At 39.3% G+C, this 24,913-nt stretch overlaps 1 protein-coding gene across 9 annotated transcripts in view; it reads left to right on the top strand.

Annotated features, from left to right (window-relative positions):
* myo18aa (myosin XVIIIAa) overlaps nt 1-24,913 on the top strand; it is a 137,025-nt gene that overhangs the window by 42,766 nt on the left and 69,346 nt on the right. For 8 of the 9 annotated variants that reach the window (XM_049468797.1, XM_049468794.1, XM_049468791.1 and 5 more), the window contains 16 exons: nt 455-561; nt 2,609-2,785; nt 3,654-3,864; nt 4,698-4,840; nt 5,663-5,763; nt 5,832-5,895; nt 6,942-7,086; nt 9,505-9,516; nt 11,123-11,290; nt 15,294-15,384; nt 16,691-16,883; nt 19,938-20,024; nt 21,892-22,033; nt 22,582-22,741; nt 23,027-23,213; nt 24,060-24,264. In XM_049468797.1, coding sequence (XP_049324754.1) covers nt 455-561; nt 2,609-2,785; nt 3,654-3,864; nt 4,698-4,840; nt 5,663-5,763; nt 5,832-5,895; nt 6,942-7,086; nt 9,505-9,516; nt 11,123-11,290; nt 15,294-15,384; nt 16,691-16,883; nt 19,938-20,024; nt 21,892-22,033; nt 22,582-22,741; nt 23,027-23,213; nt 24,060-24,264 — 2,193 coding nt within the window. The remainder of the gene's footprint in view (nt 1-454; nt 562-2,608; nt 2,786-3,653; nt 3,865-4,697; nt 4,841-5,662; nt 5,764-5,831; nt 5,896-6,941; nt 7,087-9,504; nt 9,517-11,122; nt 11,291-15,293; nt 15,385-16,690; nt 16,884-19,937; nt 20,025-21,891; nt 22,034-22,581; nt 22,742-23,026; nt 23,214-24,059; nt 24,265-24,913) is intronic. The other variant, XM_049468789.1, reaches the window with a different exon arrangement.

The following is a 24,913-nucleotide window of genomic DNA, read 5'->3' as shown; positions in this document are numbered from 1 at the left end:
TTTATCTCATAAAAATTTAGATCAGGTCAGTAAAATATTTTAAAATTGATGGCTGGACCTGACCAAATCCTGATGTTTTGAATAGTCAGGTCAGGTCGGATATTTTAAACTTTGGTATGTGTGTATATGTGTGTGTATATATGTGTGTGTGTGTGTGTGTGTAAGAGGAGAGAAAAACATTGAATTGTGCAGGTCAGGAGAACTCCAGCAGCAGATAAGCCAAGAAACACTCGACCCCCCCCCCCTCACCCCCCACCTCCCGACCTGCCGAGCGCAGCAGCTTGTAGACGACCTGCATTTCATAAAAAATTCATTTCTCCAATAGCTCTGCTCTTCCCTTACAAAGACAAACATGGCTGTGTGAAAGTCTACACCGGATGCTGCTGAACAGCGGTGGAGGAGCTCAGAATAGAGCCGGTTTATTGATCACCGTGTCTGCTCTCTGTTTCTGCAGCCACGCAGCTGAAGACGGAGGCGGGGAGTCTCCCCGAGGGGAAGGCCAAGATCAGACTGGAGCATGATGGGACTCTGCTGGAGGTGGAGGAGGATGATGTGGAGAAGGTGGGTCATAGAGGCCTGGGGATTAACCTGGTCTAAAAAAAAAAACATTTTAAACACTTTAGGCCCAATCCCATTTCACCCCTTGGTGCTACCACTTAACCCCTCCCCCTTTTTTTTTAGTGTAACCCTCAAAATCCTCCCCCTAAAAATTGGGAAAACCCTTCAAGCACTTGATACGTCAACAGGATCATTAAAGTTCAGTAACCTGGTTGACTAGTTGACTTTGTTAGTTTGTTAGTTGGCATTGTATGTCTTCAGAAAGATGAGAGATGGTGCAGAAATTAATTATTATTGTCCATTCCTTAATTCCTCTTTGATAAGAAGCTAAAATGAGCTTTTATTAGCTTTAATTTTATTTTAGATTATTTTTCTGTTCCATTTAAGGCAGAATGAAAAAGTTAGCTAGCTAGCTACTGAGACAAACTATCTAAGACAAAGCCTTGATTAGCTTTTATTTAGTTTTTTGTTTTCATATAAGAAATAAAATATAAATATAAAATATAAAAATATACCCTTTTAAAGAAAACTAAATTTATTCATCATAGTTCTGGAAATAAATATTTTTTTCCTCACCTACTGCAGTCCACACTGTGTGTATGGAGTATCATTTATTGAAGCATTGTTCTGTTATTGCTAGGTAAAGCACTCTTCATTGTTATAGTATATGTGTACAAACATACAAATAAACACAATAGATGATATTACAATATCAAATATTTTTGAGGCAATGTCCATTTATCATACGATAAGTCGATAATGAAATTATCATGACAGACCTATATTAGTGTGTTTGGATGAAGAAAAAAATATTTACACGAGAGGGAGTGTGTTATCACGAATAACATCACGGCTGTGATGTTATTCGTGATAACACACGACCTCGAGTGTTTTATTGCTTTTATATAACATTTTTTTTTTTACAAAACGAATAATAAGTAATAATACTGTTATAATACAGTATAATACAGTATAATACAGTAATAATACTGTTATAATACAGTATAATACAGTATAATACAGTAATAATACTGTTATAATACAGTATAATACAGTATAATACAGTAATAATACTGTTATAATACAGTATAATACAGTATGATACAGTAATAATACTGTTAGTGTGGCTTGCTTTAGCTCAGCGTTAACTTAGCCTAGCCTGGCTGGTTAGCGTTCTGGCTGTCAGACGGCATTAGCCGAGCGATTTTCTTTACCTTTTTTTCCACAAAAGACGAGTCAGTGCTGCGGGCGAGCGTGCCATGGTTGAGCGCTAGCCTGTGCTAAGCTAAAGCTGCTGTTGGTGCCGGTGGAAGCAATGATTCAAAACCGTACTGTGTATATACGTCGTTACTCGGCAACGCTTCGGCGGAGTGATACAAGTTTAGTGTGAGAAGGCCGTGATGTTATCACAAATATCAGCACGGCTAGAACACTTCTCAACCAATCAGATTGTGAGGTTGAAACTAACTGTATAAATAGTACATAGTACAGTGTCTGCTGTAGTGATTATAGCATCAGTGTGATCAGTGATCAGTGATCCAGGTCCTGCTTCCTGTCTGTGGCTAAATCGTGTCATTAGTGGAGATCTGTGACCTGCTGTGGATGGTCTGGCAGTTTAGCACCGCGGGTGCTGTGTGGAGTGACAGCCGCTAACGCGACAGTGAAAGCTGTGAGGAACGTTCTGGGACGCCATCTGCTTGGAGCCTTCACACATCCATAAAGCAGCCAGTTTATGTGTCTTCAGGCATGCTCCTGCTGCTCGACTGCTGCTCGACTGCGCCTCCTGCCTCCAATGGTCATTTTATGGGATGCTAAGGAACTTAGCATTTGGTTGAGTTTGGTGAGAAATCAAATAAATCTGATTGATCACTGACGTGACATTTAGCCCTTGGCTCCTAGATCTTGTACCAAATACATACTACACACTATTATTTTAGCATTCAATACCTCAACTGTGCAACATGCACTCAGATTTAGGGCGTGTTGGTGTGTCTTTGCTATCATAACAGCAGGAAAAGTACACCCATCCCTCTAACTCTATTCTTTACAGGCCAACGCTCCCTCGTTCGACCGTGTGGAGGACCTGTCTGTGCTTCCCTACTTGAATGAATCCAGCGTCATGCACTGTCTGCGTCAGCGGTACGGAGGAAACCTCATCCACACCTATGCAGGGGCCAACATCGTCGTAATTAACCCTGTCAGCGCTCCATCCATGTACTCTGAGAAGGTACGACATCAGTTTCAACCCTCTGGACTTTTGTGTTCAATAACTTGTGTCAATTTTGTGTCAAATCTGCAATTACAGAATAAATAGAATAAATAAATCAGTATGTGCTATGTATGATAAGGTATATACCATAAATAATGCAATATGTGCAGAAAAGAACATGGTATCTACTAAATATAAATGATTCATTATCTACTATAGATGATTAAGTATCTACTATATACTGTATTATTCATTTTCCACAATGATTAATGCAATATCTTTACTAAATGCTTTGATATATATATATATATTGTAAAAAAATAAAATGAGTTGGTATCTGCTATAAATGACTATGTTTATGTTTGAGTAAAATGATCATTGTTGTTTTATTCGATAAACTACGGACAACGTTTCTCCCAAATTCCAAATAAAAATATTGTAATTTAGAGCATTTATGTGCAGAAAATGAGAAATGGCTGAAATAATAAAAAAGATGCAGAGCTTTCAGACCTCAAATAATGCAAAGAAAACAAGTTCATATTCATAAAGTTTTAAGAGTTCAGAAATCAATATTTGGTGGAATAACCCTGGTTTTTAATCACAGTTTTTAAGCATCTTGGCATCATGTTCTCCTCCACCAGTCTTATACACTGCTTTTGGAAAACTTTATACCTTTACTTCTGGTTCAAAAATGATTGATGTTTGATGGCTTGTGATCATTCATCTTCCTCTTGATTATATTCCAGAGGTTTGCAGTGTTATAATGATTAATAATTAATATAATTAATATAAATTAATTATTATTAATAATGTGGATACTTTGGTATAATTGGTAAAAAGTGTATTGTGTCAGTGCTGTTTCTAATTCCCCTGCCTCTGTTTCCAGGTGATGCACATGTTTAAGGGCTGCCGGAGGGAGGACACGGCTCCTCATATCTACGGCGTGGCCCAGGCTGCGTACCGTAAGCTGCTGACCACCCGGCAGGACCAGTCCATCGTGCTGCTGGGGAAAAGCGGCAGTGGAAAGACCACCAACTGCCAGCACCTGGTGCAGTACCTGGTGTCCATCGCAGGCAGCAACGGCAAGGTCTACTCAGGTGAGGCTGGCTGGGAAAGACTGTGCTGGTCCTTAAAGGGAAATTCTACTGTGTCTTAAAAATGATGAGTTTCTTTGATTTTACCAAATTGAAAACTTTTGAAATGTAATCAAGAAGAAGATGAATGATCACAAGCCATCAAACCAAGCTGAACTGCTTGGATTTTTGCACCAGGAGTGCAGGCAAAGTTATCCAAAAGCAGTGTGTAAGACTGGTGGAGGAGAACATACCAAGATGCATAAAAACTGTGATTAAAAACCAGGGTTATTCTACCAAATATTGATTTCTAAAACTTTTTTTTCTTTGCATTATTTGAGGTCTGAAAGCTCTGCATCTTTTTTTGTTAGTTCAGCCATTTCTCATTTTCTGCAAATAAATGCTCTAAATGACAATATTTTTATTTGAAATTTGGGAGAAATGTTGTCCGTAGTTTATAGAATAAAACAAAATTTTCCTGTTTATTTTACTCAAACATAAACCTATAAATAGCAAAATCAGAGAAACTGATTCAGAAACTGAAGTGCTCTCTTAATTTGTTTATATATTGTTTTTCAGTGTACTACAAAAGGTTGAACAGACAAACTTTTTTTTTTAATTTCTTGATGAACAGACCAATAGAAATACTTATAAATCACCTGAAACAAACTATTTATACTTTGACTTCCATTGAAAGTTTAAAAGGTTTTTCTCTCTCCTGTTAAGCTGCTGTTTTCAAGATACTTGTTTTTCATTGGACAGCAATGATATATAATGTATTTATTCATTTGTTTTAAACTATCCAAGTCCTTGAGCAGCTTTCTTTCAATATGTATTTTCAATTGTATTTTTCTCAGCTGAGAAATGGCAGGCAGTCTACACCATCCTCGAGGCCTTTGGGAACTGTGGTACATCCATGAATGGCAATGCCAGTCGCTTCTCCCATGTTGTCTCTCTGGATTTTGACCAGGCAGGACAGGTGGCATCGGCTTCCATACAGGTGAGAACAAGCTTCACACTCAGCTTCAGTTTAGTATCATTTATTTAACGAGAAATCTAATTTATTGGCATCTGGAACTACACAGCAGAATGGAGATTCTCAATTAAAAGAAAACTACAGTCTTAAATCATACAATCTAATCACTGTCTAGGAAATATCTTATATATCTTATATAATATATCTTAAATATTATATTATGCGGTTTCTCGGACAGAGATTAAGGGCCCTATCATACACCCCGAATTTTAACTCAACAATAAACAGAATAAAGAATAAAATAACATCGCTGTTCCCTTAAATGAGCTGCTGGTGTATCTTTACAGCGTAAACGAGCAGCTCAGTATCTGTCTCTGCTGAGACGAATAAAAGCTCTACGCTGTTAAGATACGAACGCGCCAAAGTCAGAGCTCATCTGGTTCTTAAAGGCTCTTAAACTGGTACACTGATTTTCATTCACAATGCTGTGTAGTTTAAGACTAGGCTTAATTCTTTTCAGGGGAACTGAATCTATTTTTAAAAAGAAAGTTAAAAATACAATTTTTTTTGTTTGTTTAGTTAAAAAGTTCTAAAAAAAAAAACGAGAGTGTACACTTTCTAACATGATTTTTCCATTCCACCTTAAATTCTGCTGTTATCCTTAATTATATATGTTTAGACACTTTGTCTTTTCACTCTCCTTCCAATTTTAAGATATAAGATATTGTACAAAGTTGTAGTTGTAGTGAGATCTTTAATTCTACAGCTTTTTATTGATATTTTTTAATACATTTCTTTATCAAATGAAAAGGAACTTTCTTTAATATCTATCCGCTCTTCCTGTAGACCATGCTGCTGGAGAAGTCACGGGTTGCCAAGCGTCCAGATGCTGAATCCACTTTCAACATCTTCTATTACTTGATGGCTGGAGCTGACGGTTCTCTCAAGTAAGCTGTCGCCCTTCCACTCGAGTTTATATGTCAAAGTTCTGCTGTAACTGAGCTGTGTCTTTCAGGACTGAGCTGCACTTTAATCACTTTGCTGAGAACAGCGCGTTTGGAATTCTGCCGAACTCCAAAGTAAGTGCTCTCATCTCTTATGATATGCCTGGACCACACACTCAAACCTCAGCTTAAAATATTTATCCAAAGCCTTTGACCCGGCAGAGTTTGGTCAATTTCTATGTAATTTTATAGATATCTACACTTGAGTTTAGACGAAGTTTTCAGGTCTACACTTGAGTTTAGACTAAGTTTTCAGGTCTACACTTGAGTTTAGACGAAGTTTTCAGGTCTACACTTGAGTTTAGACAAAGTTTTTAGGTCTACACTTGAGTTTAGACGAAGTTTTCAGGTCTACACTTGAGTTTAGACAAAGTTTTGAGGTCTACAATTGAGTTTAGATGAAGTTTTCAGGTCTACACTTGAGTTTAGACGAAGTTTTCAGGTCTACACTTGAGTTTAGACAAAGTTTTCAGGTCTACACTTGAGTTTAGATTAAGTTTTCAGGTCTACACTTGAGTTCAGACAAAGTTTTTAGGTCTACAATTGAGTTTAGACAAAGTTTTTAGGTCTACACTTGAGTTTAGACGAAGTTTTCAGGTCTACACTTGAGTTTAGACAAAGTTTTCAGGTCTACACTTGAGTTTAGACAAAGTTGTCAGGTCTACACTTGAGTTTAGACAAAGTTGTCAGGTCTACATTTGAGTTTAGACAAAGTTGTCAGGTTTGAGTTTAGACAAAGTTGTCAGGTCTACACTTGAGTTTTGATGAAGTTTCAGGTCTACACTTGAGTTTAGACTAAGCTGTCAGGTCTACAGTTGAGTTTAGACAAAGTTGTCAGGTCTACATTTGAGTTTAGACAAAGTTGTCAGGTTTGAGTTTAGACAAAGTTGTCAGGTCTACACTTGAGTTTTGATGAAGTTTCAGGTCTACACTTGAGTTTAGACTAAGCTGTCAGGTCTACAGTTGAGTTTAGACAAAGTTGTCAGGTTTGAGTTTAGACAAAGTTGTCAGGTCTACAGTTGAGTCTAGACGAAGTTGTAAAGTATGCTGGTCTTGGTTTAATCTCAGATTTGGGATCAGATCACTATGTCCTATACCACTATTTTGTTTTTTACCGTCAGCCTGAAGAGAAGCAGAAGGCCGCACAGCAGTTCACGAAGCTCCAGGCTGCTATGAAGGTGCTGAACATCTCAGCTGAGGAGCAGAGGGCCTTCTGGCTGGTCCTGGGGGCGATCTACCACCTCGGAGCTGCAGGGGCCACCAAAGGTAATAGACCCCCCACTTAACAATGTTACACACAGTATATATAACTGTCTAAAGTCTAGAATTGCATGTTATTATGTGTAATAACACCCTCAGCATGCATGAGGAGTATGTACAGTATTTTGAAATAATGGTGATGTTATGCTTATATGCACTAATGGTTATTGACTGAGTGTTAATGATTATAAATGTGTTCTAAATCTGCCGTTTGACTCTCGTTTTGTGTAATGTTGCCCCCCCTGTGCAGTCTCGGTCATAGATGAAAGTGGTAATGATGGACTGAAGCCTTCGTCTCACTGAGTGCTGAGTGTTTAACATGTTTTTGGGCTTCATTTCTCATCTGTCTCTCACACTTTTCACTCTTATGTCCAATTCAGTCACAATTACTTGGGTTTAAAATAATGAAATTGGATGATCTGTGTAAGTCTGCTGTAATCTAAAACAAAAAACAGTAAGATATACAGTTTTTTAATGAATTTATGTACAATTTCTGTCTTATTTTCTCCAAAATTTACATGGCCAATTACCCAATCACTCCGATACATGTGAAGTCAGACTCCGCCTCTTTTTCAACTGTTGCTGATGCAGCATTTCCGAGTAGCATCACAGCACATTCGAAGGAAAGCGCAGTGACTCTGTTCTAATACATCAGCTCACAGACGCCTTGTGCTGATCCACATCACCCTTTTTGGAGTGATGAGGGGAAAGAGCGCCATCTTCTGTACCCACCCAGAGAGAACAAGGCCAATTGTGCTTTCTCAGGGCTACAGCAGCTGATGGCAAGCTGCATGACCGGGATTCTAAACCTGGGTATCACTTGCCTTAGAAATTAATTGAGTGAAAGGGAAAAAAAGGACTAATATAAGAGTAGGGGTGTTTTTAAATATCTTTTTTAAAGAAGCAAAATGTATCATTAAAAAAGTAAAGTTAAAGTTAAAACAACCAACAAAATGATAACATATAAAACAAACGAAATATAGAATATGAAGGAATATGATCAAAAAAAGGAATCTACAATATAGCAATTTTTATTCAGATTTCAAAAATAAAATGAGTCTAATTGGGGTTTTATCACATCGTATTATACATAATAATATTTCAGTATAGCAGTATTCTGTAATAAAAATGATTTATTTATTGATTTTCTTTTGCTATTTGCTATGAAGCTTTAAGGGTATTTTTTTTTTTTTTGCATAATTTTTATGTTTGCAGGCATAAAATAAAATATTCTGCACTTTAGATTTATGGTAGATTATTATTTACGTTACATTATTTTTATGTTAAATTATTTTACTATTTGCAAATTAGACATAAAATATAGATTAGTTAGTTTCTGCTATATGTTGAAACTATATAAAATGACAATATTTATTTGTCTGTGTATTTGTCTGTATGTATTTATTACTGCAACAAATAAATATATATTTATTTAGTAATTTAGTCATTAATTAATTTATTGATTGGTTTATTCATAATTATTCATTATTCAACTTCTTTGTGTAATTATTATTTACTTAATACTAAAATTACTAAAATTACATCATGATATTTCATGATTGTTTTTTGTGACAACTGTGTTCTTGAATACTAAATCAATAAAAATAAATGAATAAAAAGACCAAAAATGTATATTTTACATATTCTCATTATATATCATATACATATCAGTAGCCTAAAATTTGTCAAAAAATCACTAAAATATATTTATTATAATATTTATTATAAATATTTATTGCAAACATTTCGAGGACAATAAATCAGCCCCCCAAAAAGTGATTGTGACACATGTAGAATATGCATTATTATTTTTTTAATCTACTGTCAGTCATATTGCATGCAGCTCTTCTCTCCACCACTAAGTGGCAGCAGAGTGATGTGAAAGGCACTTGGCCAAGACTGGCGTTTTTATATGGGCATTATTCCTGGAGGAGGAGTGCGGTGGATGGAGGGATGGAAGGATGGAGGGATGGAGGGATGGGGGGGGGGGGGGGGGGGGTTAATGTGTGTGGGCGGTGATGATGATAATGACATTAAGTAAGCATGTTCATCACTCAGCTCACTACCGAGGTCCTGATAATGAGGCCGCTAATGGGTCTCTCTCAGCACAGGGCCGGCCTGCTCCCGTCAACCCAGTCGCGTGTGTTTCCGTACACTGTGTGAGTGTGTGTGTGTGTATATGCATGCATAATAATGTAAATAAACCTCTCCAAGGATTTGTTCTCTCTCTCTATCTCTTCAGTAGAGCCGAGGAGTGTGTACAGTGTGTGTACAGTGTGTGTACAGTGTGTGTACAGTGTGTGTACAGTGTGTGTACAGTGTGTGTACAGTGTGTATTTGTGTTGTTCTAACCCTTTTGTTTTGCACTCACACTCTGATGTTGCATGCTGGCCCCCCCTCTCCCCCCACCTCGCCGTAACCCAGAGTCAGATGAAGGTAAAAAACACGCATCTCCTCTATTTACTCTACTCCTTTTATGTGTGTGTGGAATGTGCCAGTTTTTTTTTTTGTTTTATCACAGATAACAGACAGTGTGTTATTAGCATTTTAATGGTCTTCAGTGTGTGTGTGTATGAGTGTGTGTGTGTGTGTGTGTGTGTCACTCTTTCATCCTCTCTCAGTAGCATTGTATTGGGAAGAGCAGTGAGCTCGTGCTGCTGATAAGGCTCCCATCCAGCAGCGCTCTCTCTCTCTCTCTGTCGCTCTCTCTCTCTCTCTGTCGCTCTCTCTCTCTCTCTCGCTCACTTTTTCTCCGTAATTCTCTCTCACTTCTGCTCATTCTCATTCTTTCTTGCTCTCTCGCTCTCTCATTCTTTCGCTACCTCTTTCGCTCTCTCTCTTGCTCTCTTTTGCTCCCTCCTTCACTCTCTCTTGCTCTCTTTTGCTCTCTCTCATTCTTTCTGTCTATTGTGCATTCTCTCATTCTTTCTCGCTCTCTCATTCTTTCTTATTCTCTCTCGCTCTCTCTCATTGTTTTCTTGTCTCTCTTTTACTCTCTCTCATTTTCTCTCTCTCTCTCTTTCTCTCTTTCTCTCTCTTGCTCTCCTTCGCTCCCTCTTTCACTCTCTCTTGCTCTCTTTCGCTCTCTCTGTTGTGCATTCTCTCATTCTTTCTCCCTCTCTCTCACTTTCTCTTATTCTCTCTCCCTCTCTTTCATTTTCTTTCAGTCTCTCATTCTCTCTCTCTTTTGCTCTCGCTCTTTCTCATTCTCTCTCCCTCTCTTGCTTTCTCATTCTCTCTCATTCTTTTTCTGTCTCTCTCTCTCCCGCTCTTGCGCTCTCTTATTCTCTCTCTTGCTCTCTCTCGCTCTCTGTCTCACTCTTTTTATTCTCCCTCTCTGATTCTCTCTCTCTCATACTTTTCCTGTCTCTCTCTCTTTCGCTCTCTCTCTGTTTGATGTTCGGTGGAGCTTCTCTTAACGCGCTGTATGATGGAATATCAGAATGTTCTCCGGTGTCCAAACCCTTTGATCATCAATCCGGAAGATTAAAAGTGACATTGTGTGTTTTTGCGGAGTTTAAAGAACAGGCGGACGTGGGCAGAACTCTGGGATTAGTGTGATTAAAACTTCTTATTTGTCCTTAATTCTTCTGATAAACACACACAGCGCGGTCGTATGGAGATGTTTGGGCTCCCTGTTGTGTTGAGCTGAATTACTAAAGCAGTTAATCTCTATATAAAAGTGCAGGTTAACAAACCCGCAAAAGCTGTTTTATGTTTTATCATTTCAGAACAGATTTAATCATTCAAATATTGCTTGAATTGTATTAATGTTCCACACAGAGAGAAGAGAGAAGTGAGGGGAGGGATTGGAGGAGCCTTTATCGCGCACAAACGCCCACTTTAAAATTACTAGGCTTTTAATAAATCAATGATACAGTCTAGAGATTTTGAATTTAGGAGGTTAATTTGTTAGACAATAGAGTGAAAGACAATATATTTACAGTATATAACCTATAATATATAGATTACAGAGACAGATCTGTATGAATAATCCAGACAGTGTTTGGTAAGCAGTAAGGTGTGTTGTGGTGTTCTCCAGCGGGCCGTAAGCAGTTTGCGAGGCATGAATGGGCTCAGAAGGCGGCGTATCTCCTGGGCTGCACCCTGGAGGAACTCTCCTCATCCATCTTCAAGCCGCAGGCCAAGGGTACCCTCCCCCGAACCTCCAGCGTCCGCCTGGGAGCCGAAGACTCAGGAGATAATGCAGGTATGCGATTACCTGGAATATCATGTCAACCATTTGCAACACCATAGCAACACCATAGCCATGGATCTGTGTTACTGAAGAGAATAAAATACTCCTTAATAAGCAAATAACAGGAATTATAGACTTTTATGTCAGTTTCAAAGAATGTAACAAACTAATATTCTCCATCGCATGTTTACCCTATTCATTTAAATAGTGCCACCATGTGGAGAAATGAAGCAGATATTGATATATGGTTCAACCCCTTATAGCCACTATCAATGATATCACAGCCACCATCTAACAACACTAGAAACACCAGCCACCGAATCACTGCTGGTGATTCTATTGCAGGCATGTAGCAACATCATAACAACCACCTACCAAAAACTGGTGCACCATAGTGATTATAATCCCTATAATCACAAAAGTTGATGGATGACATGGTGGCCGTAAGTGCAGATAAAAGATTTATTATTAAACAAACAAGAGTAAACCAAAAGTAACAAAAAAAAAAAAAAAAACAGTCAAGGACAGTCAAGGACACTCACAGAACTGAAATAACATAGCACACAAAAGACCAGACCAAGAACACTAAAACAAAGAGACTTTACATAGACTGAGAGACTGGGAACACCTGGGGAAGATAACGAGAGGGCGGGGTTACAAACTAACAATCAAGGCAGGGTGGGGCTAGGGCAGAGACAATACAAAAAAAAAACAAAAAAACAAGGCCATGTGATTAAAAAGCAGACGGATAAGAAAACAAACAGCCTAAGAAAAAGACTGTCAGAAAAGCAAGATAGGAAAAGGAAGGACAAATAAAGGAAAAAAATAATAAAACCTAGCCAAAAATCTAGCAAGGCCTTGAAGGTGGCATACACTTCCAGTGATGTTTTAAATTTACTAAATAGCTTTTTCTTTTGTCCTTTTTGGGGTTTCATCATACACCCTGCGCAAATCACATCGTGATGCTCATTGCTGTCTTACACCCCGTTAATAGTTTAGGAATATACATACTAGGGGTGTCCTGATTTCGATATTTCATCGAAATCGATCGAAATTACGCCACGGACATTGTGACTGCTCAAAGAGCAGCCCTTTCTCCAGAGAATGTGGACATTCTCATCTTCTTAAAGAAAAACTTGAAAATATAAAAATAACAGTTGTTTTGTCGAGCCTCAAATATGTTAATAGTTTTGGTACCTTAAGGAGCATCTTTCTCTTAGATAAAGTTAATAATATATCTTTATTAAAGAAAAAAAAACTCGTCATTCTCAGGGACTGAAAAAGTCTTAAAGTCTTATTTTTCATGTTTAACTGTTACAGTAGGATAGAGTTCAGTTTGTTAAGGCTCTAATTGTTCTATTATTTTGTACATGACTGTTCCTGTATTTTTTTATTATTTATTTTGTTATGTTGCACATTGCTGTTTTAATAGTGCACACTGCTGCTACCAAAAAAAGACACTAGATAGCATTACATATATATCTTATTTAAATTTCACCATTAGTGCCTAATGTGGTGTATTACAGATCACTTGTATCACTTTGCATCTCTTATATCAAGCCCACATTTTGAAATAAGATATTGTAAATTTGATGAATCAAACCAATGACTGACCATAGACTAATCTAAAACTGGCATAGGCCTCTCTGTTGCAAAAAAAGAAAAAGAAAAAAGAAAATCGAGAATCGAATCGAATCGTGACCCTAAAATAAATAAAATAAAATAAAATAAAATTGAATCGTGGATTTAGAGAATCGTGACACCCCTAATACATATGCTCACATAGGAACAAACCCTTGGACTTTTTTTATGAAAAAATTGTGATGAAGTTTCAGGTCACATTTGGTCAGAAATACAGAAAAATTCCAAAGCTGGAAGCTGTGAAACTTCTCTGATTTTTCCTCATGCAGTTCATTTCCTAGTTTCTTATGTAGTTGAGAAATAACACAGGAAATCACGTGTTAGTTTGAGAAATCTTATGAAGATGAGACGACTCCAGCAGTGCAGATGCAGGGTTGTGTGTTTACTGCTTATAAAGTGATGCACCCTGCATTCTCATTACTTTCTAGACGACGCCTCTATATCCAGCACGTATTGATGCGAACACAGGACCTCTATACAGGCTGTGAAGTCTTCGCCTCGTCAGCATAAACAACATTACAGGCAGGGTCTGAACATGCAAATAATACAAACACACACACACACACACACACACACTCAAATACATACACACACACTTTCACCTGAGCTGTCTCAGTCGCTTTGTGGACTTTTTTTTCAGAGTTCTGGAAAATTGGCTCCTGCAGTTTTATAATATTTACGCAGATGCGTGGCAATTCCGCGTGACGGGGCCACACCCACACACACACGCACACACACACACACACAGACACTAGGCACAGACAGACACTAGAATGGCCCGAGGGCGCGTGTTTGGCTGCGGCTGTGCGGCGCTGAGAGTTATCTGATGTCGGAAAGCGTTTAACAGGTGTGCGGAGCCAGGAGGCATGCGTGTGCATGCGCGTGGGGAGGCTGAAATGCGACGCAGCCCCGCAGTCTGATCTGATTTCTGCTGACAAGCCTGAGTCACTCAGCGCCTCCACGCTTTGTTTATTATATTCAGATTTTATATTCCGCGCTGGATGTCAGTAAACTAGCAATTATCGAGGCTCAGACGAGGTTATTTTACTTCAGTGGTCTGCAGTTGTACAGCTGTGGAGGGACACTTATATATTTATACACTCATGGTGGACGTGAATGTCATGACAATATTAGACTTTCAGCAGTGATTTCACTTCTGTTCTTTTCCTGTGGCAAAATAAAAGAAAGACAAAACTATATATAATTATAATTATATACACAAACAGTGGGGTGGGTGTATGCAGTAAATAGCCCTATTTGAGTAATGTTCTAATCCAGATTATGAGAAACAAGAACTAAGAACAACTCAACTAAGTAAAGAAAAAGTCTCAAAGATCATCAAAGATGATAGAACTGGCTCTCATCAGGACCAGGACAACCCCAGGAAAGTTAACAGCTCTCCAGATAAGAGTACCTAAATGCTTCTTCACAGAGTATTTTGGTTTGTTTAAGTAAAAAAATAAAATAATTTAATACATGATTCCTTATGTGTTCCATCATAGTCTGGATGACTTAAAAATTCATTTAGTTAATGTAGAGAAAAAAAATCAAGAGACCACTTCAGTTTCTGAATCAGTTTCTCTGATTTTGCTATTTAAAGCTATTTATAACCTTGGTTTTTAATCATTTTTTATGCATCTTGGCACTTTCTCCTCCACCAGTCTTACACACTGCTTTTGGATAACTTTGGGTGGATGGCTTGTGATCACCCATCTTCCTCTTGATTATATTCCAGAGGTTTTCAATTCAGTAAAATCAAAGAACCTCGTCATTTTTGAGTAATCTCTTATTTTTTCCAGATCTGTATATGCCTGACACAGGAGTAAGGTCTGGTATTGGATGCAGATGTATAGGATATTCTAAATTTTTAAGTTGTTTGGCCTGTTTAACATTTCTTGACGCACAGGATCATCATGTGTGTACCGGGAATACATTATATAAGGCATTACCGCCCAGAGTGGGCAGCACAATTTTTTTTATAATAATCATGACGAGTGGCATCTTGGTTAAAATAGTAGGATTTTGTTCTAGTTCCCATTTCATGACTTTGGGAAGCATAAACATTCAGAATGTGATACTGAATAAAATCAGATTATATGCTCTGAAGGGAAACACCGGTTAGCTGCAGGTAATGAGGACAAGGCTGAGGTTGTTTACGCTGGAAAAGCCCTGTGTGAATCCTGCAATAGAGCCAGTCTGATTTACCATTCTGCCGTTAGCGTTAGCGGTTAGCGGGTCCTTGTGGAAGACTCTCTCCTCCCCTCTGTTTATTTAGGTGTGTTTACCGCACACCTCACACCTGAATTATGCATTAAATCCATTGTGTGTGTTGTGTGTTGTGTATGTGTTGTGGGTGTGTGTGTGTTGTGTGCAGGGTCCAAGGCCACAGCAGTGGAGTGTTTGGAGGCTATGGGTGCTGGTTTATACTCTGAACTCTTCACTCTGCTCATCTCCCTCATCAACAGGTGAGCCGTCAGAGCAAACAGCATCACTACTACTGTCTCACACTTCTCTCTCTCTCTCTCTCTCTCTCTCTCTCTCTCTTTCTCTCTCTCTCTCTCTCTCTCTCTCTCTCTCTCTCTCTCTCTCTCTTTCTCTCTCTCTTTCTCCCTCTCTCTCCCTCTCTCTCTCTTTCTCTCTCTCTCTCTCTCTCTCTCTCTCTCTCTCTCTCTTTTCTCTCTCTCCCTCTTTCTCTCTCACTCTCTCTCCCCCTCTCTCACACTTCTCTCTCTCTCTCTCTCTCTCTCTCTCTTTTTTCTCTCTCTCCCTCTTTCTCTCTCACTCTCTCTCCCCCTCTCTCACACTTCTCTCTCTCTCTCTCTCTCTCTCTCTCTCCCTCTCTCTCTATTTCTCTGTCCCTCACTCTCTTACATATTCACTCTCACATTCACTCTCTCTTTTTCTGCCTCTCTCTCTCTCTCTCTCTCTCTCTCTCTCTCTCTCTCTCTCCCTCTTTCACACTTTTACTCTCTTTTACATTCTCCCCCTTTCTGCATCACTCCATCTCTTTGACTCTGACTCCCTTTCCATCTCCATCTCTCTACCTCACTCTCTCATTCTATCCCTATTTTTCTTTCTGCATCGTTCTCTATCTATCTATATATACTCTCTTTTTCATGTTTCCACCTGTTTTTTCATTTAATTGTCTCTGACTCTCTCTTTGTATTTTTTGCACTCTTTCCATCTTTCCATCTTTTTCTCTTTCAATTTCTTTGCTTTCGATCTTTCTGCCGCTGAGTCTTATATTTATCGCTCTCTCTCTTTCTGTCTGTCTCACTCTTTCTCTATTTCTCTCTCTCTCTTTCTGTCTGTCTCTCTCTGCCTTTCTTTCACTTTCTCATTTCTGCTTTACTCTGCCTCTTTCTGCTTTTTCTTTGCCTCTCTGTCTCTCTGACTTACTGTCTCTTTTCATCTGTATGATCCTGACATCATCTCCCTCTGCTTTTTATATTTCTTTCTGACTCTCTCTCTCTCTCTATATATATATATATATATATATACTTTCTTCTGACTCTTTCTCTTTACATGTCTCAACCTGTTTTTACATATAATTGCCTCTGACTCTCTCCTTCTTTTTTTGCCTCTCTCATTGCCATCTCTCATTGCCTCTTTTTCGCTCTCTTGCTTTCTGACTCTCTGCTGTACTCTTTGACTTTTTCCATCTTTCTGCTCTCTCTTTCTCTGCCTCCCTTTCTCTTTCCATCTGTGTGATTCTGACATCATCTCCCTCTTCTTCTCTTTACTCTCTCTCTCTCTCGTTCTCTCTTTCAGGGCTCTGAAGTCCACTCAGCACTCTCTGTGCTCGGTGCTGATTGTGGACACTCCAGGATTTCAGAACCCTCGGCAGGTGAAGAGCGAGCGGGGGGCTACGTTTGAGGAGCTCTGCCATAATTACGCTCAGGAGCGTCTGCAGGCCCTCTTCCACGAGCGCACCTTCAAGCAGGAGCTGGAGCGCTACAAGGAGGTACACTCACTGCACTCATCCCACACTGTACTGTAGAGTGATACCTCTTCATTCTGAGGACTGAGAACTCGTTCTGGTATAGTGGTGGTGGTGGTGTTATCCACTATACCATCCACATTTACAGGGGTTGGACAATGAAACTGAAACACCTGTTATTTTAGTGTGTGAGGTTTCATGGCTAAGTTGAACCAGCCTGGTGGCCAATCTTCATTAATTGCACATTGCACCAATAAGAACGTGAAGAGTGTGAAGGTTCGATTAGCAGGGTAAGAGCACAGCAATGCACACAACATTATTGGTGACATACCAGAGTTTAAAAGAGGACAAATTGTTGGTGCACGTCTTGCTGGAGCATCTGTGACCAAAACAGCAAGTCTTTGTGATGCATCAAGAGCCACGATATCCAGGGTAATGTCAGCATACCACCAAGAAGGACCAACCACATCCAACAGGATTAACTGTGGACGCTGTAAGAGGAAGCTGTCTGAAAGGGATGTTCGGGTGCTAACTGTCCGTCACCACAATAAATTATTGTGCTCTAAAACCAGGTGTTTCTGTTTCATTGACCAACCCCTTTACAGCTCTACTGTACTTTAGCCTTGTTTTGCCTTATTTTTCTAGACACACTTTTCCACACACGCAGACCTCATACATCAGTCCCTGTAGTCGAGCGTCGATTATGTCTGACTGAAACCAGCCGAACCTGCGGTTTCCTCCTGCTGTAAATCGTTAAACGTTTCTTTTTAAAAAGCTCCAGTTCTTCACCAGAATCAATACGCACCACCCGTCTCAGCGCCTACATACGAGGCGTCCCATGTGGTCCGCTGTTGAGCGGTCTGGCTTTGGAGGCTTACTCTTAGTGACAGACGGAGGTACTTGGTGACTGTCCCGCCACCCGCTGGCTCTGATACCCACCCCCCTGCTGGAACGGCTCCGGTAAAGGCTCCTGAGACTGTGGAGGAGCTCTCCAGCCTCTCTGATCTGATCTCGGCTGCAGTGAGGAAGAGGAGGAGCTATTAACTCTACTCTTTAAACACTCTGTGGCTTCAGTAGTATTTATTATTTTACAAAAATATATGTTTATTATATAGCAAATGTATAGTTCAATACAAATGATCAAATTATTGGTTGCTGTAAATGGCTGGCTGGCTGGCTGGCTTGATGGATGGATGGATAGATTCTCTCTGTTGTTTATGTAAAAGTATGTTGCCAAGATAGCAATGAACGTCCGACGGTTGACTGTTGTCAAGGTTCAAATCAGTCAAATCAGCACCTTTGTTTTCTGCTGCCAAGATAGCAAGTATATTTAGAAGATAGATAGATAGATAGATAGATAGATAGATAGATAGATAGATAGATAGATAGATAGATAGATAGATCTTTAGGTGAGCTGTCAACCGTGCAGCTTGATGTAGGGTGTGTCAGCACGTCTTTGCTATCGTAACCATGAGAAAAGTACACCTTATGCAGCTCGAAACTCAGTATTATATCTGGATAAGACCAGAACTCTGTGAGCCACCTCTCGTTGCTTGTTGTATGCGTGAGAGCTGACGCTTGTTGTATGCGTGAGAGCTGACGCGTGTCACGTACACACCCACAGATACTCATCAAAAAAGCATCACTGCTTGTCAAAAAGCCATTTCCGACAGCCTCACCTGTCAGCAGCGAGATCAGTCATCAAGATAAATATAAAACACACTGAGCAGCTAGACGTTTATATTACCAGCCAGTGTTTTTCTCACCACGTCTGAATGCATCTAAATTATACAGCACCCTGCTAAAAGCCCTATTACTCATACACTGCCACTCTTAACTGCAGTCCCTAAATCCAGTTACACAAACAAATAAATAAATAGCTCCTGCAGGCCTCAAACCAATCACGGTTAACTTCGTTATAATCGCAGGCATACTCTTGAGGTCTGTTCCCAAGTCTGTGCCCAAGTTTTTGTGGCTGAATGCAATCAAATCCTCACAACAATGTTCCAAAATCATGTGTTGGACTATTAAAACTTCTGGAACTCGAAATAGTACTGGAGTGAAGTGCCAGAAGCAATCATCAAACACAAACGTATATACTTACTGAAATTCTTGGATCTGAATGCAATCAAATCATCAAAGCAGTGTTCCACCATCTAGTGTAATCCATCTAGTGGACCCACACTAAAAGGTGGAAAAAGTACTGAAAAATTGTAATTAAGTAAAAGTACCTTCACTTTGCTAAAATTCTACTCAAGTAAAAGTAAAAGTACCCATCTAAAAATCTACTCAAGTAAAAGTAAAAAAGTACTCAATTTAAAACGTACTTTTGAGTAAAAGTTACATAGTTACTTTTATTTATTTGATGTAAAAAAAAGTACAAACCATAAAACATTTTCAAAAACAAGTGGCAACAAGGTTTCTATGATCCATTTTTTTTACTGTTAAAAAGTTATGGTCATATAGGTGACTATAAACCATATTTTCATAGTTTTACAGTTCATTATTATTTGGTTTACTTGCCATTGCTATGCTTTAAGTGCTTTATTTTTATGTTTTTTTAACATCGAAGCAGATTAATGTTTAATGTTCCCAATAAAAACTTAATGAATTATCATGAAAAAAATTAAAACATACAAAAAAAATATTGGTGGGCTCATGCGCAGTGCCGTAAAGAAGCACATATCGATGGGTAGCATAACTCGACAGAACACCGGTTCCCCCGAGGCACACACACAGACCCCAGCTGATTCACACAGCGTCTCTCCCGCTAACCGTAATAAACATGGCATGGAGAAGCTCAGCTTTTTTTTTTATTAAGACAATTTGTTTTGTTTTTTAACAGCATTTAATATTTTACTCAGTAATGGGGAGTTTTCCAATGTAGCGAAGTAAATTACTTGTGTCAAAATGAACTTGAGTAAAAGTAAAATTACCTGTTTTAAAAACTACTTTAAAAATGACAAATTACTCATAAAATCTACTCAATTACAGTACAATGTGAGTAAATGTAATTAGTTACTTTCCACCTCTGCCCACACTGTACTGTATTGTATTATATAACTCTTCTGTTCACAGGAGAACATCGAGCTCGCGTTAGATGATATCGAGCCCAGCACTTCCCTGTCCATCGCTGCTGTGGACCAGGCATCCAGCCAGGCTTTGGTAAGAATTCATTTTTCTTTTTCCATTTGCTGTGTTGCTAACAGATTAGCATTAGCATTCCAAAATACAGTCTCCTCCATATTTGTTCTGTTTATACAAAGACTCCCTGTTTTGTGACACAAATTTGGAGTCAGTTTCAATGTCTTTAGGATGGATGCGTGGATGGATGGATGGATGGATGGATGGAAAAACTATTTGTACTATTTACACAAAGACTACACATCTTGTGACAAAAATTTGGACTCAACCCCTATATCCTTAGGCTGAATGAATGGATGGATGGATGGATGGATGGATTTCCCAATGAAGATAAATTTTAGGCCAACTATAATCAAAATTGAGTTAACTCTGAGCTGAATTGAGCTGTATTGGTTAGCTCAAAATATATTTTCTTTGTTGATAAACGGAAACGCAAACTTTTGTAGACCAAATTTCCATGACTTTCCCAAAACATATCCAGGCCTGCAAATTTTCTATTTTATTTTCTATTCAATTTTTATAATGCTATTTTCATGCTATTTTGATTATAGTATAAGTTGATTTTTGGTTTTATTGTCCATGTTAAAAAATCGCAAAATGGAAACGTCATGAAAAATCATTCATATTTATTGGTTTAAAAGTTTATGAGTGTTCTGTTCTGAACCAAGTCCATGTAGAAACACCAGCAGAACTGTTACCATCCATACCCACAACTATTCAGCCCTGCAAAGGAAAATACGCTCATGTTGGTTCTGTCTGGTCCATTTATTTAAAATATTTATACGATTCCTAGAGGAGGTTCTGTGAAGCTACAGTACCTCCAGCTCTGTGGAATGGTCTGTTCTGTCTGGTCTACCCTTGCTAAAAGATTAAAGCTCACAAAGTGAAAATGTGTGTTGGCTAAGCGCTTTTGTCTGGAGTATCTGAGTCTGGTATTGTAGTTTTTCTTTTTCTCTCTCTTTCTCTCTCTCTCTCTCTCTCTTTCTCTTTCTCGCTCGTGCATTTAGCTTGAGTTACTCAAGACAAAAGAAAAAGAAGGCAGGCAAGAAGAGGCGGCTATTTTTCCCAATAATTGCTAAAGTGACCCCCTTGCAGCGAGGGTGTTACTGGAGCGCTCCTTCCCCTTTGAGTCTGAATACTTTAATGGCGAATGCTCTGGTTAATGGCTTCGTCGCTCTGTGCCTTTTCTAAAAGCCTCGACAACATGATAATTGCCTGGACAGAGGAAGTGTTGTTTAACATCGGGCGTAGTACAATAAAGCATGAAATTAAAAACGGGCCTGAACAAAGTCCAACTCCAGCGGCGCTAAACAGAACAATGTCTTTTGTGTGGAACGTGTAAACAGTGTTCTAGACCTCAACAATCGCTAGAACTTTGAGATGAGCTTCCTGCGCTGAAGAGACTTTGATTAGAATTGAGTTTGCCGGAGGGTGGCAAACTCACCGCAAACTAAAGAAATCTGCAGGAGATTGCAAATCTGAGCAAATCTTTTTAGATAGAAAAACAATGAAGTCGCAATTTGTAATGATGTTCAAAACATTTCTTTTTTATTATAATTTACAGCAGCCTTTTTTTGTCTGAGTGTAAAACAAAAGTAGAAACAACAATTGTGCCCAAATTTATAACAAAGTATAAAATACAAACATTTACTCTAATTTAATTTAAAATTCTAAAACAAAATTGAAACTGTAACGTGTTACACTCTTCTGCCACCACTAGGTGACAGTATATATAATGGCCTCATAAGTGGACACCAGGCCCTCGTAAAGCAAAATGTAGTGATGTGATGTCCACACATGTGGACGCCAGGAGGTTAAGACAGATCTGTGTATATTTATGTGTATGTTTCTGTGTGTGTGTATGTTTATGTGCATTTGTGTGTGTTAGGTACGGACCCCCGCGAGAACGGACGAGGCGAGGGGCTTGCTCTGGCTGATGGAGGAGGAAGCTCTGCAGCCGGGGGGATCGGAGGACACTCTGCTGGAGAGACTCTTCAGCTACTATGGGCCTGCAGAGGGCGAGAGCAAAGGTCACACTAACCCACATTCACATATATATTTTGCATTTTTTTTTATATGAGACGCACTTAAAATCCTTTAATTCCCTCAAAATAGCGCCTTATGATCCGGTGTGCTTTATAGTCATTAAATAACACATTCTTTACTGAATTACCAGAAGTGAATTACCAATTGGACCGGCGCTAAATTTCGAGTATTGTGCCCAAAATCTATTGCAGCATGACAAAAATCATGGAATACGATACATGTCCCTGTCAAGTGACTTTTTGCATGTCAGCGTATTATATTTAATTGTGACTATGTGCTGTTTAATTGGGATTAAATATAATTTTATTATTAAATATAAAATGGAAAATCAATGGAGGGTCAATATTTTCTGATATTAGAAAATTCTACTTCATTGAAATAAGTATTGATATCAGCTTTAAAATAAAAAATAAAAAAATCCCACTTTAATATAAACTCTGCCATATTTGCTTATGTTAATGATCTGCATTTTAACCAATCATATTTTAGATGCACATTATTGAAACCAGATCTATGCTTGGTTTTACTGCAGGTCACACACTGCTGTTGAAAGGAGAGCGGCCACAACACTTCCTGCTGGGTCACAGCCACGAGACGGACTGGGTGGAGTACGATGCGCGTGGTTGGCTGAATCACACTAAGCAAAATCCCGCCTCCCAGAATGCAGCCAGTCTGCTGCAGAATTCCCAGAAGTAAGTCTGGCCCTCTCACACTTTCACGCTTTTCAACAGTTTTACAGGATAACAATAATAAAAATATTTGATTCTTATTATTTTTGGAGCATTTTTTCATGGTCCACTCATCAATAAATTAATTTTGGACACCAAATTAAGAATGACTGCTACAATAAAAAAAAAAGTCAGGATACACTCATGTTTTTCTTTATATACCTTTAATTTCAGACAATACACTCAGTAATTGGTGTCGTAATACTGTTGGGTATTTAGTGTCTCTCACATCTGTCTCTTCTTCTAAAGGAAGAACATCAGCACGTTGTTCATCGGCCGCTCTGGCAGTGCGACAGTGCTGTCGGGCTCCATCGCTGGGCTGGAGGGCGGCTCCCAGCTCGCTCTGCGTCGGGCCACCAGCATGAGGAAGACCTTCACCACCGGAGTGGCTGCAGTCAAGAAGAAGTCCCTGAGTATCCAGATCAAACTGCAAGTGGTGAGAACCGTTCAAGTCACTAGTGATGCCCCAACACCAAGACCAGGGTGCAGCATTGCCGAGTAGCATCTGCTTGGCCATCACCAGCCAGAGTCTGAGAGAGCACAATAGATCATGCTCTCTCTGGGTGGGTGCATGGCCCCTTGCCCACCTTTAAAGGGGCACTAAATGCCCTGATATTTTTTGATTCCACCCTCATCTTTAATTTAAAAAGGATAAAAAAAATAGTAGGAGTAGTTTGGGAGGGGCACTGGGGGATGTATGGGTTTAGAAGCAGGGCAGGAGGGAGAGCTGGTTGGCAGCAGTAGCAGCTTGCCTCTGATAGCGGTGAGACCCATATGGTTGGATGTTAGCAGGGGGGTGGTACTGTTGATTGGCTGATCTGCATATTGTGATGTGTCTGCCTACCAAAAGTACATAGAAACATTGCTCATGCCTATAGAACAGTTGAACCTGAGAGGGCGCTACAGAGGCAGAAATTACCACAATTAAAGCTTTTTTTTTAAGGTTAGGAAATGTTTATAAAATTTTAAAGCAAGACTGGTATGTTTCTCAACTTTAACGGAACACATTTCAGCTATTAATAAAAAAAAATGTGATTTATTAGTGGCTCCCATTGTGATGCTGACTGACACAGGCATCTGTTAGCTAATGTATCAGAGCTGGAGATCCAGCACTTTCCTAAAGATACTGCATTAGTGGCAGTTGGAAAAGAAGTGGGTGGGTTTAATGGCTCAGCTAAATTGGAGAAAGAAAATAAAAATAAATGGATGTTAGATTAATTCTCTCCTAAATGCAGTGTAACAATATCTTCTCTTCCATGACTCTCTGCCCACCCTCTTGCAGGACGCGCTGCTTGACACGGTCCGCAGGTCCCGGGTTCACTTCGTGCACTGTCTGCTGCCGCGGGCGGACGCATCGCGAGGATCAGGCTCTCCTGAAGCTCAGAGCGAGAGCTGTGACCCCGGCCTGATGCAGCTCGACGTGGCCTTACTGAGGGCTCAGCTCCGAGGCTCCAAACTGCTGGACGCTCTTCGCATCTACAGGCAAGGTGTGGAGATCAGCGCCCACAGTCCACCCCACACTTCACTCAGCTCAGCTCATTTCTTCACTCTGCTTCTGTTTGTTTTGTTGAAACAACACACATGTCAGAGAGAATGGAGAAAGTGAGGAGTGCAATTGATTTAAAGTCAAACTGAAGTCAAAATATACTTCTTTACCTTGGTAGTTGATCTGTTTGGTCATATAAAGGTTATTAAAATCTTTTGTCAGCTCGTGTTACTCATGACATCTCTTTTAAGACCATTGCATTGATTTTTAGAAATGTCTGGGTGTGCCATCCAACCTGCCATTCTTCTACCAATCTCACTCATGTCTTTATTTATTTTCATACTATTATATGTCTATGGTTGAAGGTGCAAATTTAACCATCACCAGAGCACCTATACCCAGAGAATTGCCTTTGGCTGTTTTTGGTCTTAAAGATCTGGTAAAGCATCAGGTGCTTGGGTTCTAGTTTAGCTGTCAGTCCTACAAGCACCCGATGAACAGGTTCACTTCACTGGAGCTTCATAATTACCAATTCCTCACCAAAAATGATAATATCAGACTAGTAGACATGTGGGTGTTTAGACGTTTTAGCTTTTAACCAACTAACAAACCAATTAACCAATTAACTAACCAACAAATCAACCAACCAA

The sequence above is a fragment of the Astyanax mexicanus genome, chromosome 20 (genome assembly GCF_023375975.1).
Source record: "Astyanax mexicanus isolate ESR-SI-001 chromosome 20, AstMex3_surface, whole genome shotgun sequence".
NCBI lineage: Eukaryota > Metazoa > Chordata > Actinopteri > Characiformes > Acestrorhamphidae > Astyanax > Astyanax mexicanus.
Note: the sequence above shows the minus strand (reverse complement) of the source record. Positions and strands in the feature narration are given on the sequence as shown.